General features: G+C 43.8%; 1 protein-coding gene across 1 annotated transcript in view; it reads left to right on the top strand.

Annotated features, from left to right (window-relative positions):
• The window catches only part of HDGFL2 (HDGF like 2), a gene marked incomplete at its 3' end in the record, with an annotated part of 529,328 nt that overhangs the window by 210,482 nt on the left and 301,777 nt on the right, over window positions 1–17,069 (top strand). The window contains exon 10 of the mRNA XM_082254985.1: window positions 1,705–1,790. Coding sequence (XP_082111111.1) covers window positions 1,705–1,790 — 86 coding nt within the window. The remainder of the gene's footprint in view (window positions 1–1,704; window positions 1,791–17,069) is intronic.

The following is a 17,069-nucleotide window of genomic DNA, read 5'->3' on the forward strand; positions in this document are numbered from 1 at the left end:
AAGATCCGCGAGTTTGGCTTTAATCTGGGACAAATCGCCTCTGTGAGAGTTGTGCGAGTCCACTAGAGTGTTAAAAGATACTGTGGCTTCACTGATTTTGTTTTCAGTTTGATGCACCCTTTGGCCGAGTTCATGCAATTCAGTTGTGCATTGCTGAATAGATGTTAACCTATCTGCTTGGAGAGAGGCCCTTAGTGATAGCAGCATTTCTTTCAGAGTGATATCTGAAATGGGCTTGCCAGTAGTAGGGAAGGGGGCTATGGGATCTATGTGGGGTTTCCGCCTGCGGATGGAAGGGGAGAGAGCATCCGATGTGGCCTGAGGCTCTTGTTGAGACAGTTCTTCCCTGGGCACTGAGCGGATCACACTCAGATAGCGGCCATCTTAAAGCGCGGCCGCCACTCCCCTCATCATTATCCACTTCTTTATTAGTTTGAAGACTGCTGATTGGCATTCTCCAATCCTTCGGTATTTCTTTTTTTTTTATAACCCTTTCGTCTCTTTTATACAGTTCAACCTTTTCCCACATATCCTTTGTGCGGCAAGATTTATGTGTACCTGTGTACCTCCCATGTCCGAGTGATCCATGTTGTCTTGGATGTCTCCCTGCTCCATGTGTTGCCTTGACTTCATGGGGCTTCTGGTGGATGGAGTGCTGGCCCCTGATTCAGGGAATGTGGAGTTTGACATTGCAGCATGTGGAGTCTTCACCATCAGAGCGGTGTTCGTGGCGGCTCCGCCCTCTGCTAGAGGGTGTTGGAGCCGCAGTTCTCCCCGTCTCCCGCCGCCATTTTGGAGAGAAGAGCGTGCGGCATAGTAGGGAAGTATTCAGACAATTTCTTGATCATGTGCAGTGCTGCCCAGGTTCTCCGCATACCGAGATGCGCTGTGGAGTTTCCGCCGGCGGATGGAAGGGGAGAGAGCATCCGATGTGGCCTGAGGCTCTTGTTGAGACAGTTCTTCCCTGGGCGCTGAGCGGATCACACTCAGATAGCGGCCATCTTAAAGCGCGGCCACCACGCCCCTCCTCATTTTACACTTCATTAGTTTGAAGACTGCTGATTGGCATTCTCAATTCCTTCAATATTTTTTTTATAACCCTTTTGTCTTTTATACAGTTCAACTACCTTTTCCCGCAGATCCTTTGACCATTCTTTTGCTTTCCCCATGACTCAGAATCCAGAAACCTCAGTGCAGCACTGGATGAAAGATACAAGGGTCTATCAGGAGTCCAGAAACTCATTGACCTTTTTATAGACACACACTAATTACAAGCAAACAGATTGCAGGTGAGCATGGTTACCTTTTAATAGCCATTCAAACCCCTTTGTGTCCTCTTGTGTGCATGTAAATAGGGGCCAAAATCACCAGGTTATGTAAACTTTTTTCATCAGGGTCATTTGGGTAGTTTCTGTTGTCATTATGATTTAAAAGGAGTAAACACGGTGGATTGGTAATAAATGGCTTCAGCCAAACACTAACCATGAGTGAAAGAAAAGTTTTATAGTTATCATTCATATTCTCTGAAAAATGGCCAGGAAATCATAAATTCTGCCAGGTTATGTAAACTTATGAGCACAACTGTATATACATATTATGTGCACTGTTTTTACGCTCTATTTTTATATTCTAATCTTTTAGAGTAGTGCATCAAATAGATTAAACCCTAATGCTTTTAATAAGAATATGTTTTTGATGTCTTAGGTAAAGAAAACCATTAAAAAAACACAAGCTTCAGAACCAGGAAAAAAGCCAAATCAAAAGAAGAGAGAAGATCGACCAAGGGGAAGGTTAGATAATTTTGTTCTTTTTTGTAGATCTGTAAGTGTATATTCCAGTATGTCCTCCCATACTAAAACCGCAGAAATGTTCCTGTCTACGTAATGGGATAGAAAGAGTTTCAAAAGCCCAACCTCACACCCTCAGAGTAGTCCTGTCCCAGGACCAAGTAGTGAAGTGTTGTTTCCAGTTGTACTGCAGTGTATGGGGCAATTATATGCTTTAGGGTAATAGGAATACCATGGACTTGCATGTGAATGACAGCATTCTTTTAACCACTTTACCACCGGAGGATTTTCCTGCTTTACGTCCAGGCCACTTTTTGCAACTGGCACTGCGCGACTTTAACTGACAATTGCGCAGTCATGCAACACTGTACCCAAACGAAATTTGCGTCCTTTTTTTTTCTCACACAAACAGATCTTCCTTTTGGTGGTTTTTGATCACCCCTGCGTTTTTCATTTTTTGCGATATTAATAAAAAAAGAGTGAACATTTTGCGAAAAAATTGACTACTTTGACCGTTCAAAAAATATCCAATATATTCAATTTTTGTCATATATTTAGGCCAAAATGTATTTAGCTACATGTCTTTGACAAAAAAATTCTCAATGAGCGTATATTTAACCGCTTTAAGCCCGGAAGATTTTACCCCATTCCTGACCATGCTATATTTTACGATTCGGCACTGCGTTACTTTAACGGACAATTGCGCGGTCGTGCTATGCTGTACCCAAATTAAATTTATGTACTTTTTTCCCCCCACAAATAGAGCTTTCTTTTGGTGGTATTTGATCACCTGTGCGATTTTTAATTTTTGAAAAAGAGTGACAATTTTGAAAAAAAAGAAAAAAAAAACAATATTTTTTACATTCTGATATATAACATTCCCCAAAAATCTAAATTTTTTAACATTTTAGGCCAATTTGTTTTCTGCTACATATTTTTAGTAAAAAAAAATCACAATAAACGTATTTTGATTGGTTTTCGCAAAAGTTATCGCGTTTACTAACTACGGGAAATATTTGTCATTTTTATTTATTTTTTTTTAACTAGTAATGGCGGCGATCTGCGGGGTTTTTTTTTTTTTTTTTTTTTTGCGGGACTGCGACATTGCGGGGGATAGATCAGACCCCTAACTGGTATTTTTGACACTTTTGGGGGTACCAGTGACATTACTACAGTAATCAGTGCTATAAATATGCACTGTTACTGTAATAATGACACTGGTAGGGAAGGGGTTAACTGTATGCCTCATGCTTACTGACGTGTGTGGGGGGAGGGGATTGCGTTACACTGACACAGATCGCAGGTTCAGCTATGCTGAATCCTGTAATCTGTCACTGTCTGTCACATAGGAGATCCGCCCGCTTTCACACAAGTGGGCGGATTTCCTCAATCGTTCCCCGACGATCGGGGAAGAGCGGCGGTGATCACCGCCTCTCCTCCCCTGGCCCGACTCCCGCAGTGTCTGAATACAGCGGGAGCGAGCCTCCGGCAGCGCGCGTGCGCTGCCGATAGGGGGCGGGATCCAGCGACTTAGGTCTACGTCGCTGGACGATAACGAGCCACTTTGCCGCAGTACCAGCTCAGTGAGCGGTCGGCAAGTGGTTAAAGGCTGGGGAGTCCATTTTCCAATTTTCAAAAAGAAAAAAAAAAAAAATTGAGGTAGGTTCCACAAAGATGCATACAACGTTGTCATCTGATAGTATGTTTTAGCTTCTGTTGAGGTAGTAATGCAAAAAATAAGGCTTTAGCTCTTTGACTTTTTACATATTTAGAATATGAAAAAACATCCACATTGACACAACCGTGTGTGGAACAATTATGAGTGGGTGGGGCGATTCATTTGAAAAATAAGCAATGATCTAACCAAGGTGACCATTTCTTATTATAATAGGGCATGGTGTGGTATAGTGTATGAAAAACTTTTTCTACTCTGTTACGGATTCTATTCTGAGTATAACTTGGGAGCGTGGTATCGACTGGGATTGACGCCACAACCCAATGAGTAGCAACACAGATTGTATGAATTAGTCTCATCTGTAACGTGATAGCCTCCTGAATAGGAGAAAATAACAAACATTATGTTGGGGTAAGAGAGAGCTGAACACCTATCATTTTCGAGCTAAAGGTGTCCAGCTTTCTCCGTATCTGGGGACATTCCCAGAAAATATGGAGGTATGTGCCTACACACTGACAGCCTCTAAAACATAGTGGAGATACCATGGGAAAGAGAGTGAATCTTCACCAGGGTCCAATACCATCTTATAAGAAGTTTCAGGGCTGTTTCTCTGATGTTAAAAGACCATGTACATTTCTTTAAATTGTCTATACAGTCATTCCAATTCAAGATACCATGCTCTAAAGAGCAGCTCTTTGACTTTTAAGGGTGAAAGGAACAAAACTGGTTCATACGGCCACATAAAGGAGGGTTGGACACTAAAAGACAAAAAAAAAATCGAAGGTCCAAGCTTAGGGGCTCTCTCTCCCTTCCTACATTCATCCTTTCAAGTTTTTTTTGGTATAGTACATATATTTATATATAAAGTGAGCAGCGCTACCACCAATATACTAAAAAAAAAAAAAAAAATATGTATTTGCCCAAACAATATTAACCATATGCAACCCCTATAAACAGTTTAAACCAAAGTGCATGTGCATAATTTTCAAATACAAATATTTTTTTCGAAAAATACAATCCGAAAGTGCAATGTGTAAACACACAAATTCATATAGATCGAATATAAAAAATTCTATACCATAATAGTTCAATACTCGTGCAACTTTCATGCAAAAGAGATACAGTATCTCAGAAAAGTGAGTACATTTATTTTTTATTTGTGTCAGCACTGGTGAAATTGCACTTTGCTACAAAGTAGTGAGTGTATAGCTTGTATAACAGTGTACATTTGTTGTCCCCTCAAAATAACTCAACACAGCCATTAATGTCCAAACTGCTGGCAAGAAAAGTGAGTATACCCTTAAGTTGAAATGTGCAAATAGGCGAAAGTGTCTATTTTGTGGAAAAAGAAATGAACTAACCCAACAAGTGCCATCATCCAATTTTTTTTTTTTTCTTCACCAAAAGCATGTAGTAGCAGAAAACATAAACTTGGTTTCTCTTTGGTTCTCTGGAACAGTGTTCCCGTTGGCTACACTGCATCCAGGGGAGTCTCCTCTTCATCTGTTTGCTGGAGGATCGCGCTGTGTGAGGAGGAGGAGATCTCAGAGGAGGCGGGGCTGAGAGAAGCCGGAAGCTTTGTGTGGTGCGTGTATGTGCGCGGGCGGGCGTGCAGTGAGGGAGCTGAGTACTGTGTGTGTGCGAGGAGGAAGATGAGCAGAGGAGGACAAGTGCGGGGGACTGGTGACTGAGCGGCGGCGGTCAGAAGGACAGAGGGAGCGACAGCAGCGGGGACGTGAGTAAGTGACTGATCAGCTGGTCAACCACTTGAGGAGGGGGGACCCAGAGGGGAATATTTAGTGACAAGGAGTGTAGCCTAGTGACTGGGTGTTAGCGGCTTGGGGTTAGCGACTTGGTGTTAGCGGCTTGGGGTTAGCGACTGGGTGAATATTTAGTGACAAGGCGTGTAGCCTTAGCGACTGGGGGTTAGCGACTGGGTGAATATTTAGTAACAAGGCGGGTAGCCCTAGTGGCTCGGGGTTAGCGACTTTGTGTTAGCGACTGGTTGTTAGCGACTGGGTGAATATTTAGTGACAAGGCGAGTAGCCTTAGCGAATGGGGGTTAGCAACTGGGGGAATATTTAGTGACAAGGAGAGTAGCCTTAGCGACTGGGTGAATATTTAGTGACAAGGCGTGTAGCCTTAGCGACTGTGTGAATATTTAGTGACAAGGCATGTAGCCTTAGCAACTGGGGGGTTAGCGACTGGGTGTGAACCTTAGAAACTAAGGAGTAAGTTAGCGTCTTGTAGTAACCTCAGTGCCTGGGGAGATACTGTAGTGACTGGGACCGGGTATACCTTGCGACTGGGAGTACCTTTAACGACTGGTGGATAACCCTAGCGACTAGGAGGACCTAGTGACGTAGCCGACTGGTGAGTTCCATGGGTGACTGGTGAGTACCCCAGGTTTAGTACCAGGGGAGATAGAGGTAGTGTAGGTAAGGAATAGCAGTTATCCTATTTATCCCCATAGATTAGTGGGTAATGTCCGGCAGGATTGTGAATGCCACTCAGTGCACTTCTTGCTGCACGTATGCGTTCCTTGATGAACCAATCGAGGGTGAATACTGCTGTGCAAGATGTGAGCGACTTGTTTCTCTGGAAGCCCAGAACCTGGATCTAGAGAACAAAATGGCAACACTGCGTAGCATCAACAACCTGGAATGGAGCTTGAACATTACCCATCAGGTGCTGGCAGGGGCCTGCATAGAGGAGGGTGGAGACACAGGCAACAGACATAGGCAGTTGGGTGACAGAAGGAGGGGTAGAGGAAAGAGCGCCAGGGAGGCCAGTCCTGAGTTGATTTACCCCAACAAATATGCCAAGTTGGATGATGGGGATATCAGCTCAAGGGTGGCAGTGCTGGAGCAGGCGCCCTCCCCCAGCTGCCAGGGGAGTGGCGGCTCCAGGAAGAAGGGGGGCCGTGAATCAGGAAAGGTTAGACAGGTTGTGGTAGTGGGGGACTCAATTATCCAGAGGACAGATAGGGCAATCTGTCAAAACGATTGCGGTAGCCGAACAGTATGTTGTTTACCGGGCGCTCGAGTTCGGCACATCGCGGATCGAGTAGACAGATTATTGGGCGGGGCTGGGGAGGACCCATCGGTCATGGTGCATGTTGGCACCAATGACCAAGTAAGAGGAAGGTGGAGGATCCTAAAGAATGATTTCAGGGATTTAGGGACTAGATTGAAGAATAGGACCTCCAAGGTGGTTTTCTCTGAAATACTGCCTGTTCCTCGAGCCACACCAGAGAGGCCGAAGGAGCTTCGGGAACTGAACAAGTGGCTGAGGAACTGGTGTAGGAAGGAGGGGTTCAGGTTCCTGGAGAACTGGGCTGACTTCTCAGTCGGCTACCGGCTCTTTAGTAAGGATGGGTTGCACCTTAATAGGGATGGTACAGCTCTTTTGGGGAGAAAGATGGCCACCAAGTTGGAGGGGCTTTTAAACTAGGAGGAAGGGGGGAGGGCACAGTGGTAGAGTCAGTTAGCAGGGAGCTGAGGACAGAGAGTATTATTTGGGGCAGAAGTGACAGCAGGTCTGTAGCGTCTGAAATTGGGGGATCTGTGCGGACAAACCTCAGACCAAACAGAAATAAAATTAAGCACTATGCAATATCAACTTCCACAAAACTAAGAGGTATATATTTAAATGCCAGGAGCCCAGCTAATAAAATGGATGTGTTGGAAATGTTAGTACATGAGGAGGACATAGACCTTGTGTGAATAACAGAAACTTGGTTTGACTCCTCACATGACTGGCTGGCCAATGTCCAAGGGTATTCTGTGTATCGGAAGGACAGGGAAGGAAAAAGAGGGGGAGGGGTATGTCTCTGTCAGGAATAATGTATGGGTGGTGGAAAGGAGTGATATTATGGAAGGGATGAGTACGGAGTTAGAATCTGTGTGGGTAGAGCTCCGTAGGGAAAGTGAAAAGGGGAAAGTAATTGTGGGGGTTTGTTTATAGGCCACCTAACCAAACGGAGGAGGTAGAGTTGGAATTTATGTCAATGGTGGGTAGCGTGGCAAAGCTGGGGCCAGTCATCATATTAGGGGACTTCAACTATCCCGACATTAACTGGCAAGAGGGGACTGCACACTCCCTAAAGGCCCGTCTCTTTATGGAAACCTTACAGGACAACTACATGTCTCAGTTGAAGGATTCTCCTACTAGATTGAATGCAGTTTTGGATCTATTAATTACTAATGACCCAGATCTAGTCTCAGATGTAGGAGTCTGCGACAACCTGGGTTCTAGCGATCACAGGATGATCACATTTAGCGTAAATCACAACATAGCAAGGCATGAGGGGAACATAAGAACCCTAAACTTCAGAAGGGCAAACTTTCCCAAATTGTGCACAATGATTGAGGAAATAAACTGGGACCAAACCCTAAGAACACTGACCACAGAGAAAAAATGGAAATGCTTTAGGAACATATTAAACAAAAGCATCTCACAGTGCATTCCAATGGGAAATAAATTTAAAAGAGCCAAAGCCAAACCTGGCTGGCTTAGCCGTAATGTAAATAAACTTATTAGGGAAAATAAAATGGCCTTCAAGAAATATAAATCGGAGGGGACGTTATCGGCTTTCCAGCTATACAAGGAATAAAATAAATGTAAATCCAAAATCAAAATGGCTAAAATCAACTTTGAGAGACAAATAGTGGAGAGTAGTAAAATGAACCCTAAGAAATTCTTTAAATATATCAACAGCAAAAAAACTAGGTCAGAGCATGTTGCACACATAATTAACGATGAGGGGAGGATGGTTAGAGAGGACACTGAAAAGGCAACTCTGCTTTATGCTTTCTTCTCCTCAGTCTTTTCACAGGAAAGGGAGGGGTACACTGACCATGACGGTTTTGTTAGCAGTACTTCACAGGACTTGCCACTATGGCTATCAGAGGGTGAATAAGGGAAAGGCTTGATAAAATGAACACAAGTAAATTACCAGGCCCGGATGGCGTACATCCGAGAGTACTTAAAGAACTCAGTAAGGTTATGCAAATACAAAAATATGTGCAGCGCTAGAAGAAAAAAATTCCCAACAAAATAAATTGTCCAATCGCAGGAAGCATTCCACAAGTAACATAAACAATGGATGGTGAGAAAAAGTCCAATATATAATGGTGCAAATCATATATAAGTGCAGCAAATCCCGTCACCAGTGAAGGTAGAAATATATTGCGCTCACCAGATGGATGGGACCCCAAAACACCTTATAGTGTAGGAGTCAAACAGGCTTAAGAATGATGGAGTGTCCCCACAGATTTTTCACCGATTCCAACGGCAACCATGCAAATCTCCGGTAGATGAAATAATTCAGAGATTCCCCTTCCACATGGTGGGTGGTAAAACCGAAAAAAATGGAGGGACATATAGCGTAATATTGCTAAAATCAATTTGATATCAATAAAGCTGATACACTTACAGACATCCGTGAAAGACAGGCATATAAGATGTAAAACAGCTGGGCTGACCAAGTCCTCTTGTCAGTATGGTTATGCCTAGATTGTAAGCTCTAATGAGCAGGGCCCTCTAGTTCCTCCTGTTTTGAACTGTATTGTAACTGTATTGTCTTCCTTCACATTGTAAAGCGCTGCGCAAACTGTTGGCGCTATATAAATCCTGTATAATAATAATAATAAATATACCACTGTTCCTGATCTTTGCTGACAGTATTTTGACAGGAAATGTACCAAGAGACTGGAGAAAAGTGAACGAGATACCGATATTCAAAAAAGGGCAGAGGCATGTCCTGGGATATTTTAGGCCGGTCAGCCTGACATCAATAGTATGTAAACTTCTGGAGGGGATGATAAGGGACTATATCCAAGAGTTTGCTAAAGAAAACAACATCATCCGCAGTAATCAGCACAGGTTTACAAAGGGGCGTTCTTGTCAAACCAATCTGTTAACATTCCAAGAGGAGGTTAGTTGTGAGCAAGACAGTGGGAGACCAGTGGATGTGGTGTACTTGGATTTTGCTAAGGCGTTTGATACAGTTCCCCACAAACGCTTGATTTATAAATTAAGGGGGGCAGGAATCGACCACAAGGTTTGCTCTTGGATATGGAACTGGTTAAAGGGGTGTGTCCAAAGGGTGGTAATAAGCAACGCATACTTGGACTGGTCTGGGGTGGTAAGTGGGGTCCATCAAGGCTCAGTTCTGGGACCAATTTTGTTCAACTTATTCATAAAAAGCATTGAGGACGGGGTCATTAGTTCTATATCAGTTTATGCAGATGACACACAATTGGGCAGGACAATAACTTCACATCGTGAGGCAGAAATCTTACAGAATGACCTGAACAAAATAACAGAGTGGGCAACTACATGGCAAATGAGGTTTAATGTGGATAAGTGCAAGGTATTGCACTTAGGGACCAATAACATAAAAGCAATATACAAGCTGGGGGGGGGAACCACTGGGGGTATCAAAAATGGAGAAAGATCTGGGGGTCTTAGTGGAGGATAGATTAGTCAAAAGCATGCAATGTAAAGCTGCAGCTGCCAAAGCCGGCAGAATTTTGGCATGCATAAGGAGGGGGATGTATTCCAGAGATAAAACTATAATCCTACCACTTTATAAAACTCTGGTCTGACCACATCTGGAGTATTCTGTCCAGTTCTGGTTGCCAGTCCTCTGAAGAAGGGATGTAATGGAGCTTGAGAGAGTTCAGAGAAGGGAAACAAAACTTATTAGGGGATTAGAGGACCTTAATTACGAAGAGCGTTTAGAAGCACTAGATTGATTCTCCCTGAAGCACTAGATTGATTCTCCCTGGAGAAGAGACGCGTGGGAGGGGACATGATAGCGATTTACAAATACCTCAACGGTGATCAGAGCATCGAAAAAAAACTATTCAGTCGCAAGGAATGCATGAGGACACAGTCATACAATGTGTTTAGAGGAGAAGAGATTTAACCTCACAGGGGGTTCTTTACTGTAAGTGCTACAAGACTGTGGAATTCCCTGCCACAAATGGTAGTAACTGCGGGGAGTATGGCTACCTTTAAAAGACTCTTGGACCTACATCTCAGGGATCGAAACATTCAGGGGTATGAGAAATGATTATGTCCACACACACCTACACAGGTTGAACTGGATGGACTATTGTCTTTATTCAACCTCACCAACTACAGTGGTGATCGAAAGTTTGGGCACCCCAGGTAAAAATTTGTATTAATGTTCATAAAGAAGCCAAGGAAGGATGGAAAAATCTCCAAAAGGCATCAAATTACAGATTAGACATTCCTATAATATGTCAACAAAAGTTAGATTTTATTTCCATTATTGACACTTTCAAAATAACCGAAAACTAAAAAAATGGCATCTGCAAAAGTTTGGGAACCCTGCCGAGTTAATATCTTGTACTGCCCCCTTTGGCAAGTATCACAGCTTGTAAACGCTTTTTGTAGCCAGCCAAGAGTCTTTCAATTCTTATTTGAAGTATCCTTGCCCATTTTTCCTTACAAAAGTCTTCCAGTTCTTTGAGATTTCTGGGCTGTCTGTCACGCACTGCTCTTTTAAGGTCTATCCATAGATTTTCAATTATGTTGAGGTCAGGAGATTGTGGCCATGGCAAAACCTTCAGTTTACGCCTCTTGATGTAATCCCCCGTGGATTTTGAGGTGTGTTTAGGATCATTATTCATTTGTAGAATCCATCCTCTCTTTAACTTCAGCTTTTTCACAGATTACCATCCAAAATTTGCTGCAATTTTATTGAATCCATTTTTTTCCTTCTCGTGAGATGTTCCCTGTGCCACTGGCTGCAATACAACCCCAAAGCATGATTGATCCACCCCCATGCTTAACAATTGGACAGAGGTTCTTTTGATTAAATTCTGTGCCCCTTCTTCTCCAAACGTACCTTTGCTCATTCCGGCCAAAAAGTTTGATTTTAACCTCATCGGTCCACAGAACTTGTTTCCAAAATGCATCAGGCTTGTCTATATGTTCATTTGCAAAGTTACATATTACATAGTAGTTGAGGTTGAATAAAGACAATAGTCCATCCAGTTCAACCTTTGTAGGTGTGTGTGGCTGTAGTCATCTCGCATAGCCCTGAATGTCCTGATCCTTGAGATGTACGCCTAAGTCTTTTGAAAGCCACCATAATTCCAGCAGAAACCACCTCTTGTGGTAGAGAATTCCACAATCTTGTAGCCCTAACAGTAAATAACCTCCCACATTGCCTGAGGTTAAAACGCTTCTCCTCTTATCGCATTGTATGCCCTCTTGTCCTCATGCAATATCTTCGACTGAACAGCTTTTTTTCTAAGCTGAGATCCCCCTTGAGATATTTATAAATTGCTATCATGTCCCCCCTCAGGCGTCTCTTCTCCAGGGAGAATAAATCGAGCGATTGCAGACACTCTTCATAATTAAGGTCCTCCAATCCCCTAATCAGTTTAGTTGCCTTTCTCTGGACTCTCTCCAGCTCCAACACATCCCTCCTGAGGACTGGTGACCACAACTGGACAGAATACTCCAGATGCGGTCGGACCAGAGTTTTATAAAGTGTAAGGTTTATAGTCTTATCTCTGGAATACATCGCTTTCTTTATGCATGCTAATATTCTGCTGGCTTTGGCAGCTGCCTCTTGACAAGTTCAAACGCTGATTTTTGTGGTGAGGACGTAGAAGAGGTTTTCTTCTGATCACTCTTCCATGAAGACCATATTTGTACAAGTATCTTTTTATAGTGGAATAGTGTACCACAACTCCAGTGTCTGCTAGATCTTTCTGGAGGGATTGTGCAGTCAAACGTGGGTTTTGAATTGTTTTTCTCACAATCCTGCGAGCTGTTCTGTCTGATATTTTTCTTGGTCTTTCAGATATTGCTTTAATTTCCACTGTTCCTGATGACTGCCATTTCTTAATTACATTCCGAACAGAGGATATTGACATCTGAAAACGCTTTGCTATCTTCTTATAGCCTTCTCCAGCTTTGTGAGCGTCAACTATTTTCAGTTTCAGTTTTCTAGACAACTGCTTAGAAGATCCCATGGTGCTGATTGTTGGGGCAAGGTCAGATGAGTCTGGGCATTTAAAACCTTTGAGATTGACATCACCTGGTCTTCCCAGACGATGATTGAGAATAATCCATGACACTGGCAGGTCTCAGCCTTGCAAAGGGGGCAGTGCATGCTATAAATTCTGCAGGGTGCTTAAGCTTTTGCAGAGGCCATTTTTTTTTTTTTTCTGTAATTTTGAAAGTGTCAGTGAGGGAAATAAAATCTAACTTTTGTTGACATATTCCAAGAATGTCTAATCTGTAATTTGATGCCTTTTGGAGACTTTTCCATCTTTCCTTGGCTTCTTTATGCACATTAATACAAATTTTTACCTGGGGTGCCCAAACTTTCGATCACCACTGTATGTAACTATGTAACATATTGAAATAAAAACAAAGCCAAATAGCCTCGCTTGGTCCCAAGCTTAAATTAATAGTAAACTGTGTAGGCTGCCAGCACCACAAGGGTATGATTCAATCTACAGAATATAAAAAACAAAAAGGGGTACAGCGCCACAAATTGATGGTGATAATCAATACATGAATATTGAGTACTCAAAAGCTGATCATCTTTACAAACCTGAAGAAAAGATATAATAATCAGTCCATAAGTCCCATCATAAGTATATCCCGAAGGAAAGTCCTCTCTGTGAGTTGATATAAGGGGAATAAAAGAAGGATCCCACACCCAGGAAGGATTCTTAAATCCAAAAGACACTCCGCCACGGTGCTCAGAAGATACAAACTGCTTACCAGAGCAATCTGACCCTCAAATTTATAGAGTGATCAGACAAGCATGTAGTGAGATTATCAAGGATCCGCACTGTATGTGGCAATCATCCGGCTCCTGGTCAATAGCCCAACCGCACACTACAATGATGATGGGATGACACCTTCAATAGCCTCCTTATAGTTAACCAGCAATCGTACCAGAAAGGACCTCCAATAGAAAGGGGACTCCGATAGTGTAATACGTACTTTTATTCAAATAAAATCGACATAATAGCAACTCACATGTCGGCAGGTAAATACGGACATGAATATACAAAATGGCTGTGGCGTGTGCGTGCTTGCGTGCGTCGTGACGTGGCTGACGCGGTTCATCATCAGAAGACGTTGTCAAAGGCATTGTCACGAGGATATTGAAGGAGCCAGATGATTGCCACATACAGTCCGGATCCTTGATAATCTCACTACATGCTTGTCTGTCCACTCTATAATTTGAGGTCAGATTGCTCTGGTAAGCAGTTTGCATCTTCTGAGCACCGTGGTGGAGTGTCTTTTGTATCTAAGAGTCATTCCTTGGTGTGGGATCCTTCTTTTATCCCCCTCTATCTAAGAGTGAGAGGCATCCTTGAGAACATAGATCCTAACCAGCTATCTCAGACCACCAGCGCCATCTTCAGCGATCTATTGGAAAGACCGCCTGACACTGTCATGGACTTTGAGAGGCTGCACAGAGCCCTGAGACCCAATGGAAGAGACACAGATTCCCCCAAGGGATTTTGTCTGCTGCCTGGTCAGTGTTAGACTTAACCACTTGCCGACCGCCGCAAGTAGATATACTGCGCGGTCAGCCCCGGCCAGGCAAAGTGACGTATATATACGTCACTAGCCTGTGACCGGCTTAAGGAGCCAATAGCGGGCGAGCGCGCCCCCGCCCCGGCTCGTTCACTGAGGAGTCCGCGCGTGTGACCGGCGGACCCGATGTCCGCCGGTCACACTACGATCGTCGGTAGAGAGGGAGAAAGGCGGGCGGCTTATGTAAACAAGCCGCCTGTCATTCTCTCCTGTGTAAAAATGGAGATCAGAGGGTTCTACTATGTAGAACCATTGATCTCTGTTTTTACAATAGTAGCCATGTCCCATCACAGTTAGAAGCACGCCTCTAGGACACACTTAACCCCTCCCTCTCCAATACAGTTAACCCCTTCCCTGCCAGTGTCATTTTTACAGTAACAGTGCATATGTATAGCACTGATTACTGCAGTAATGTCACTGGTAACCTCAAAAGTGTCAAAAATGTCAGTCAAGGGTCCGATCTGTCCGATCTGTCTGCCGCAATGTCGCAGTACCACAAAAAAAACGCAGATCGCCGCCATTACTCGTTAAAAAAAAAAACACCAAAAATGACAAAAATCTTTCCCTTTGTTAGTAAACGCGATAACTTTTGCGCAAACCAATCAAAATACGCTTTTTTTTTTTTTTTTTTTAACCAAACATATGTAGCATAAAACAAATTGGCCGAAAAATGTAAAAAAAATTTGATTTTTACATTTTTTTTGGGGAATTTCATATAAAAAAATGTGAAAAATATTTTTGCAAAATTTGCGCACTTTTTTTTTTTGTTTATAGCGCATGATCAAAAAATCGCACAGGTGATCAAATGCCACCAAAAGAAAGCTCTGTTTGTGGGAAGAAAAGGACATGAAATTCATTTAGGTACAGCGTCGCACGACCGCGCAATTGTCCGTTAAAGTCGCGCAGTAAAAAATCGCAAAAAAAACCCCTGGTCAGGAAGGGGGTAAAATCTTCCGGGGCTTAAGTGGTTAAAGAGGACATTTTGAGGTGAGCTAGGGAGCGCAGGGAGATTCTGCTTCAAGGAACTGAGATAAAGATCTTTCAAGACCTCTCACCCATAACCATGCAGAAGAGAAGAGTAACCCCCCCCCCCCCTTTCCCAGAGCTTCTGTGCTCCAGAGCCATCACCTACAGGTGGAAATTTCCTTTCTGCTTGGCTGCGTCTTCCCAAGGATGCACAGCTTTCTTGCGATCCTCTGAAGATTTAAGACCCGTATTCGAAACTCTCAACTTACCTTTGATCAATCTGCCGGATTGGGCTGACCCCCACAGCTCACCCTCTTTCCGAAGAACCACCTCCATGGATACCATCCAGGAAAAAGGGATGAATTTCACATCAAAAGACGCAGATCTCTTTCCCCAAGAATGAACCCTCCATCTGCTCCTCGTACAGACAGAGGAAACGGCCCCACCGCCTCTCCGGTGCACCGAAGACCCAGACATGACAATTCCAGATGAACGGGCTACGGGGGATCAAGACCATGTCTGCTCGCTAATTTTTCATTCCCCTTTACCACTGTACATTCTCTCAGCCCCCACACAATAACACATACGGCTCGGAGACATGTGGAAATCTGCTTCTTCCCGCAGACCCAGGAGCGCCCATCCCTACACTGCAATCTGGCGGGGGTTCTCCCCTGAATTAAACCAGATCATGGTAAGCTGATCAGAAACAACCTCCAAACTCGAAAGGCTTCTGCATAACCAAGTACTCTACTCCATCCTACACAAGGTCGGACATATGCGGGACATATAGGCAACTTAACGCTCCTACCCCCCACGATCTACAGAACCCCCGAAGTGAACTGTGACCACCATGAAGATATGATCTCCAGCCCACCGATACTAATCTGACATTCCAGGAAGACACCTACCTACAGCTTTGCCTCTACTACTGGACACTTGGCTCTTTTATCCTGGATAGTCTAGCAGGTATATGATATCTTTACCAGTCATTACAATAGATACCTTACATCCTGGATCAACCCGATAAAGGGTTAAATGTGCAAGCATTCTACTTGAAGTAAGCCGTCGGTAGGCCTGGTTAGAGGGACATGTTTTACTTTATTCTCCATAAGCTTTAGACATGTCTCTCCTTCCCTGCCACCCGACCTCAGATGTGATATGCTGTCCTGAGACATGTTCACTATAACGGTTTTTCACATTGAGGGGGGCTTGGAGGATGGGGAAAGCAACCCATCTATAAGCATAAGGGGTGACCTCGCTGGAGAGGCGAGACAGCCATACAATAGGCATAATTGAAGCGGAGTTCTTGCCTTGGGTAATAAAATTTAGATAAAAATACCCCCCGGGACAGTCAGGGCTACTACATTCCACTTACCTTTTAGAAGAAATACTTACCTTGAAAATTTCTTCTCCAGCGCTGCCATCTCGGATGTGGGAAGCTGAAGCCAGCGCGTCCTCTTCTGCATCCTCTTCCGTGTCCTCTTCTCCCAGAATGCACCTGCACCGGCCCCGCTCGTCACTTCCGGTGCGGGTGCGTTATCCCTCCACAGCTTCTGGGCATGCCCAGAAGCTGTTTAGCAAGTAATAACACGCCCGCACCGGAACTGACGAGCGGGGCCGGTGCAGGCGCATTGATTCCTGGAAGCGATGGCGTTCAGCTCCCAGGAATCAATGCAAGGAGGAAGTGACGGCGCGGGCCGCGGCCGCAGAGGGAGGAGGTAGAAGAAAGGTGAGTATATTTTCTTCAATAACAAGATAAGTAAACAAAAAAAAAAAAATCGTAATTATCCATTTGTTTTTCAGATGACCTAGAGCATGGGTGTCCAACCTTTTGGCTTCTCTGGGCCACATTGAGTGTAGAGAAATTTTCTCAGGCCGCATTTAAAATATATACTATAGTTAAGATATGGAAGTACTAAAACGCTGCCATGGCCTTCCCGCGGCGCCGCGCCCCATCCCCCAGCACTAATTTAATACAACTAGAGTATGATCAAATGAAATTGAATCAGTATACAGAGGTTTACTTCTGAGAG

The sequence above is a fragment of the Pelophylax lessonae genome, assembly GCF_965119305.1.
Source record: "Pelophylax lessonae genome assembly, chromosome: 1".
Taxonomy (NCBI): Eukaryota; Metazoa; Chordata; class Amphibia; order Anura; family Ranidae; genus Pelophylax; species Pelophylax lessonae.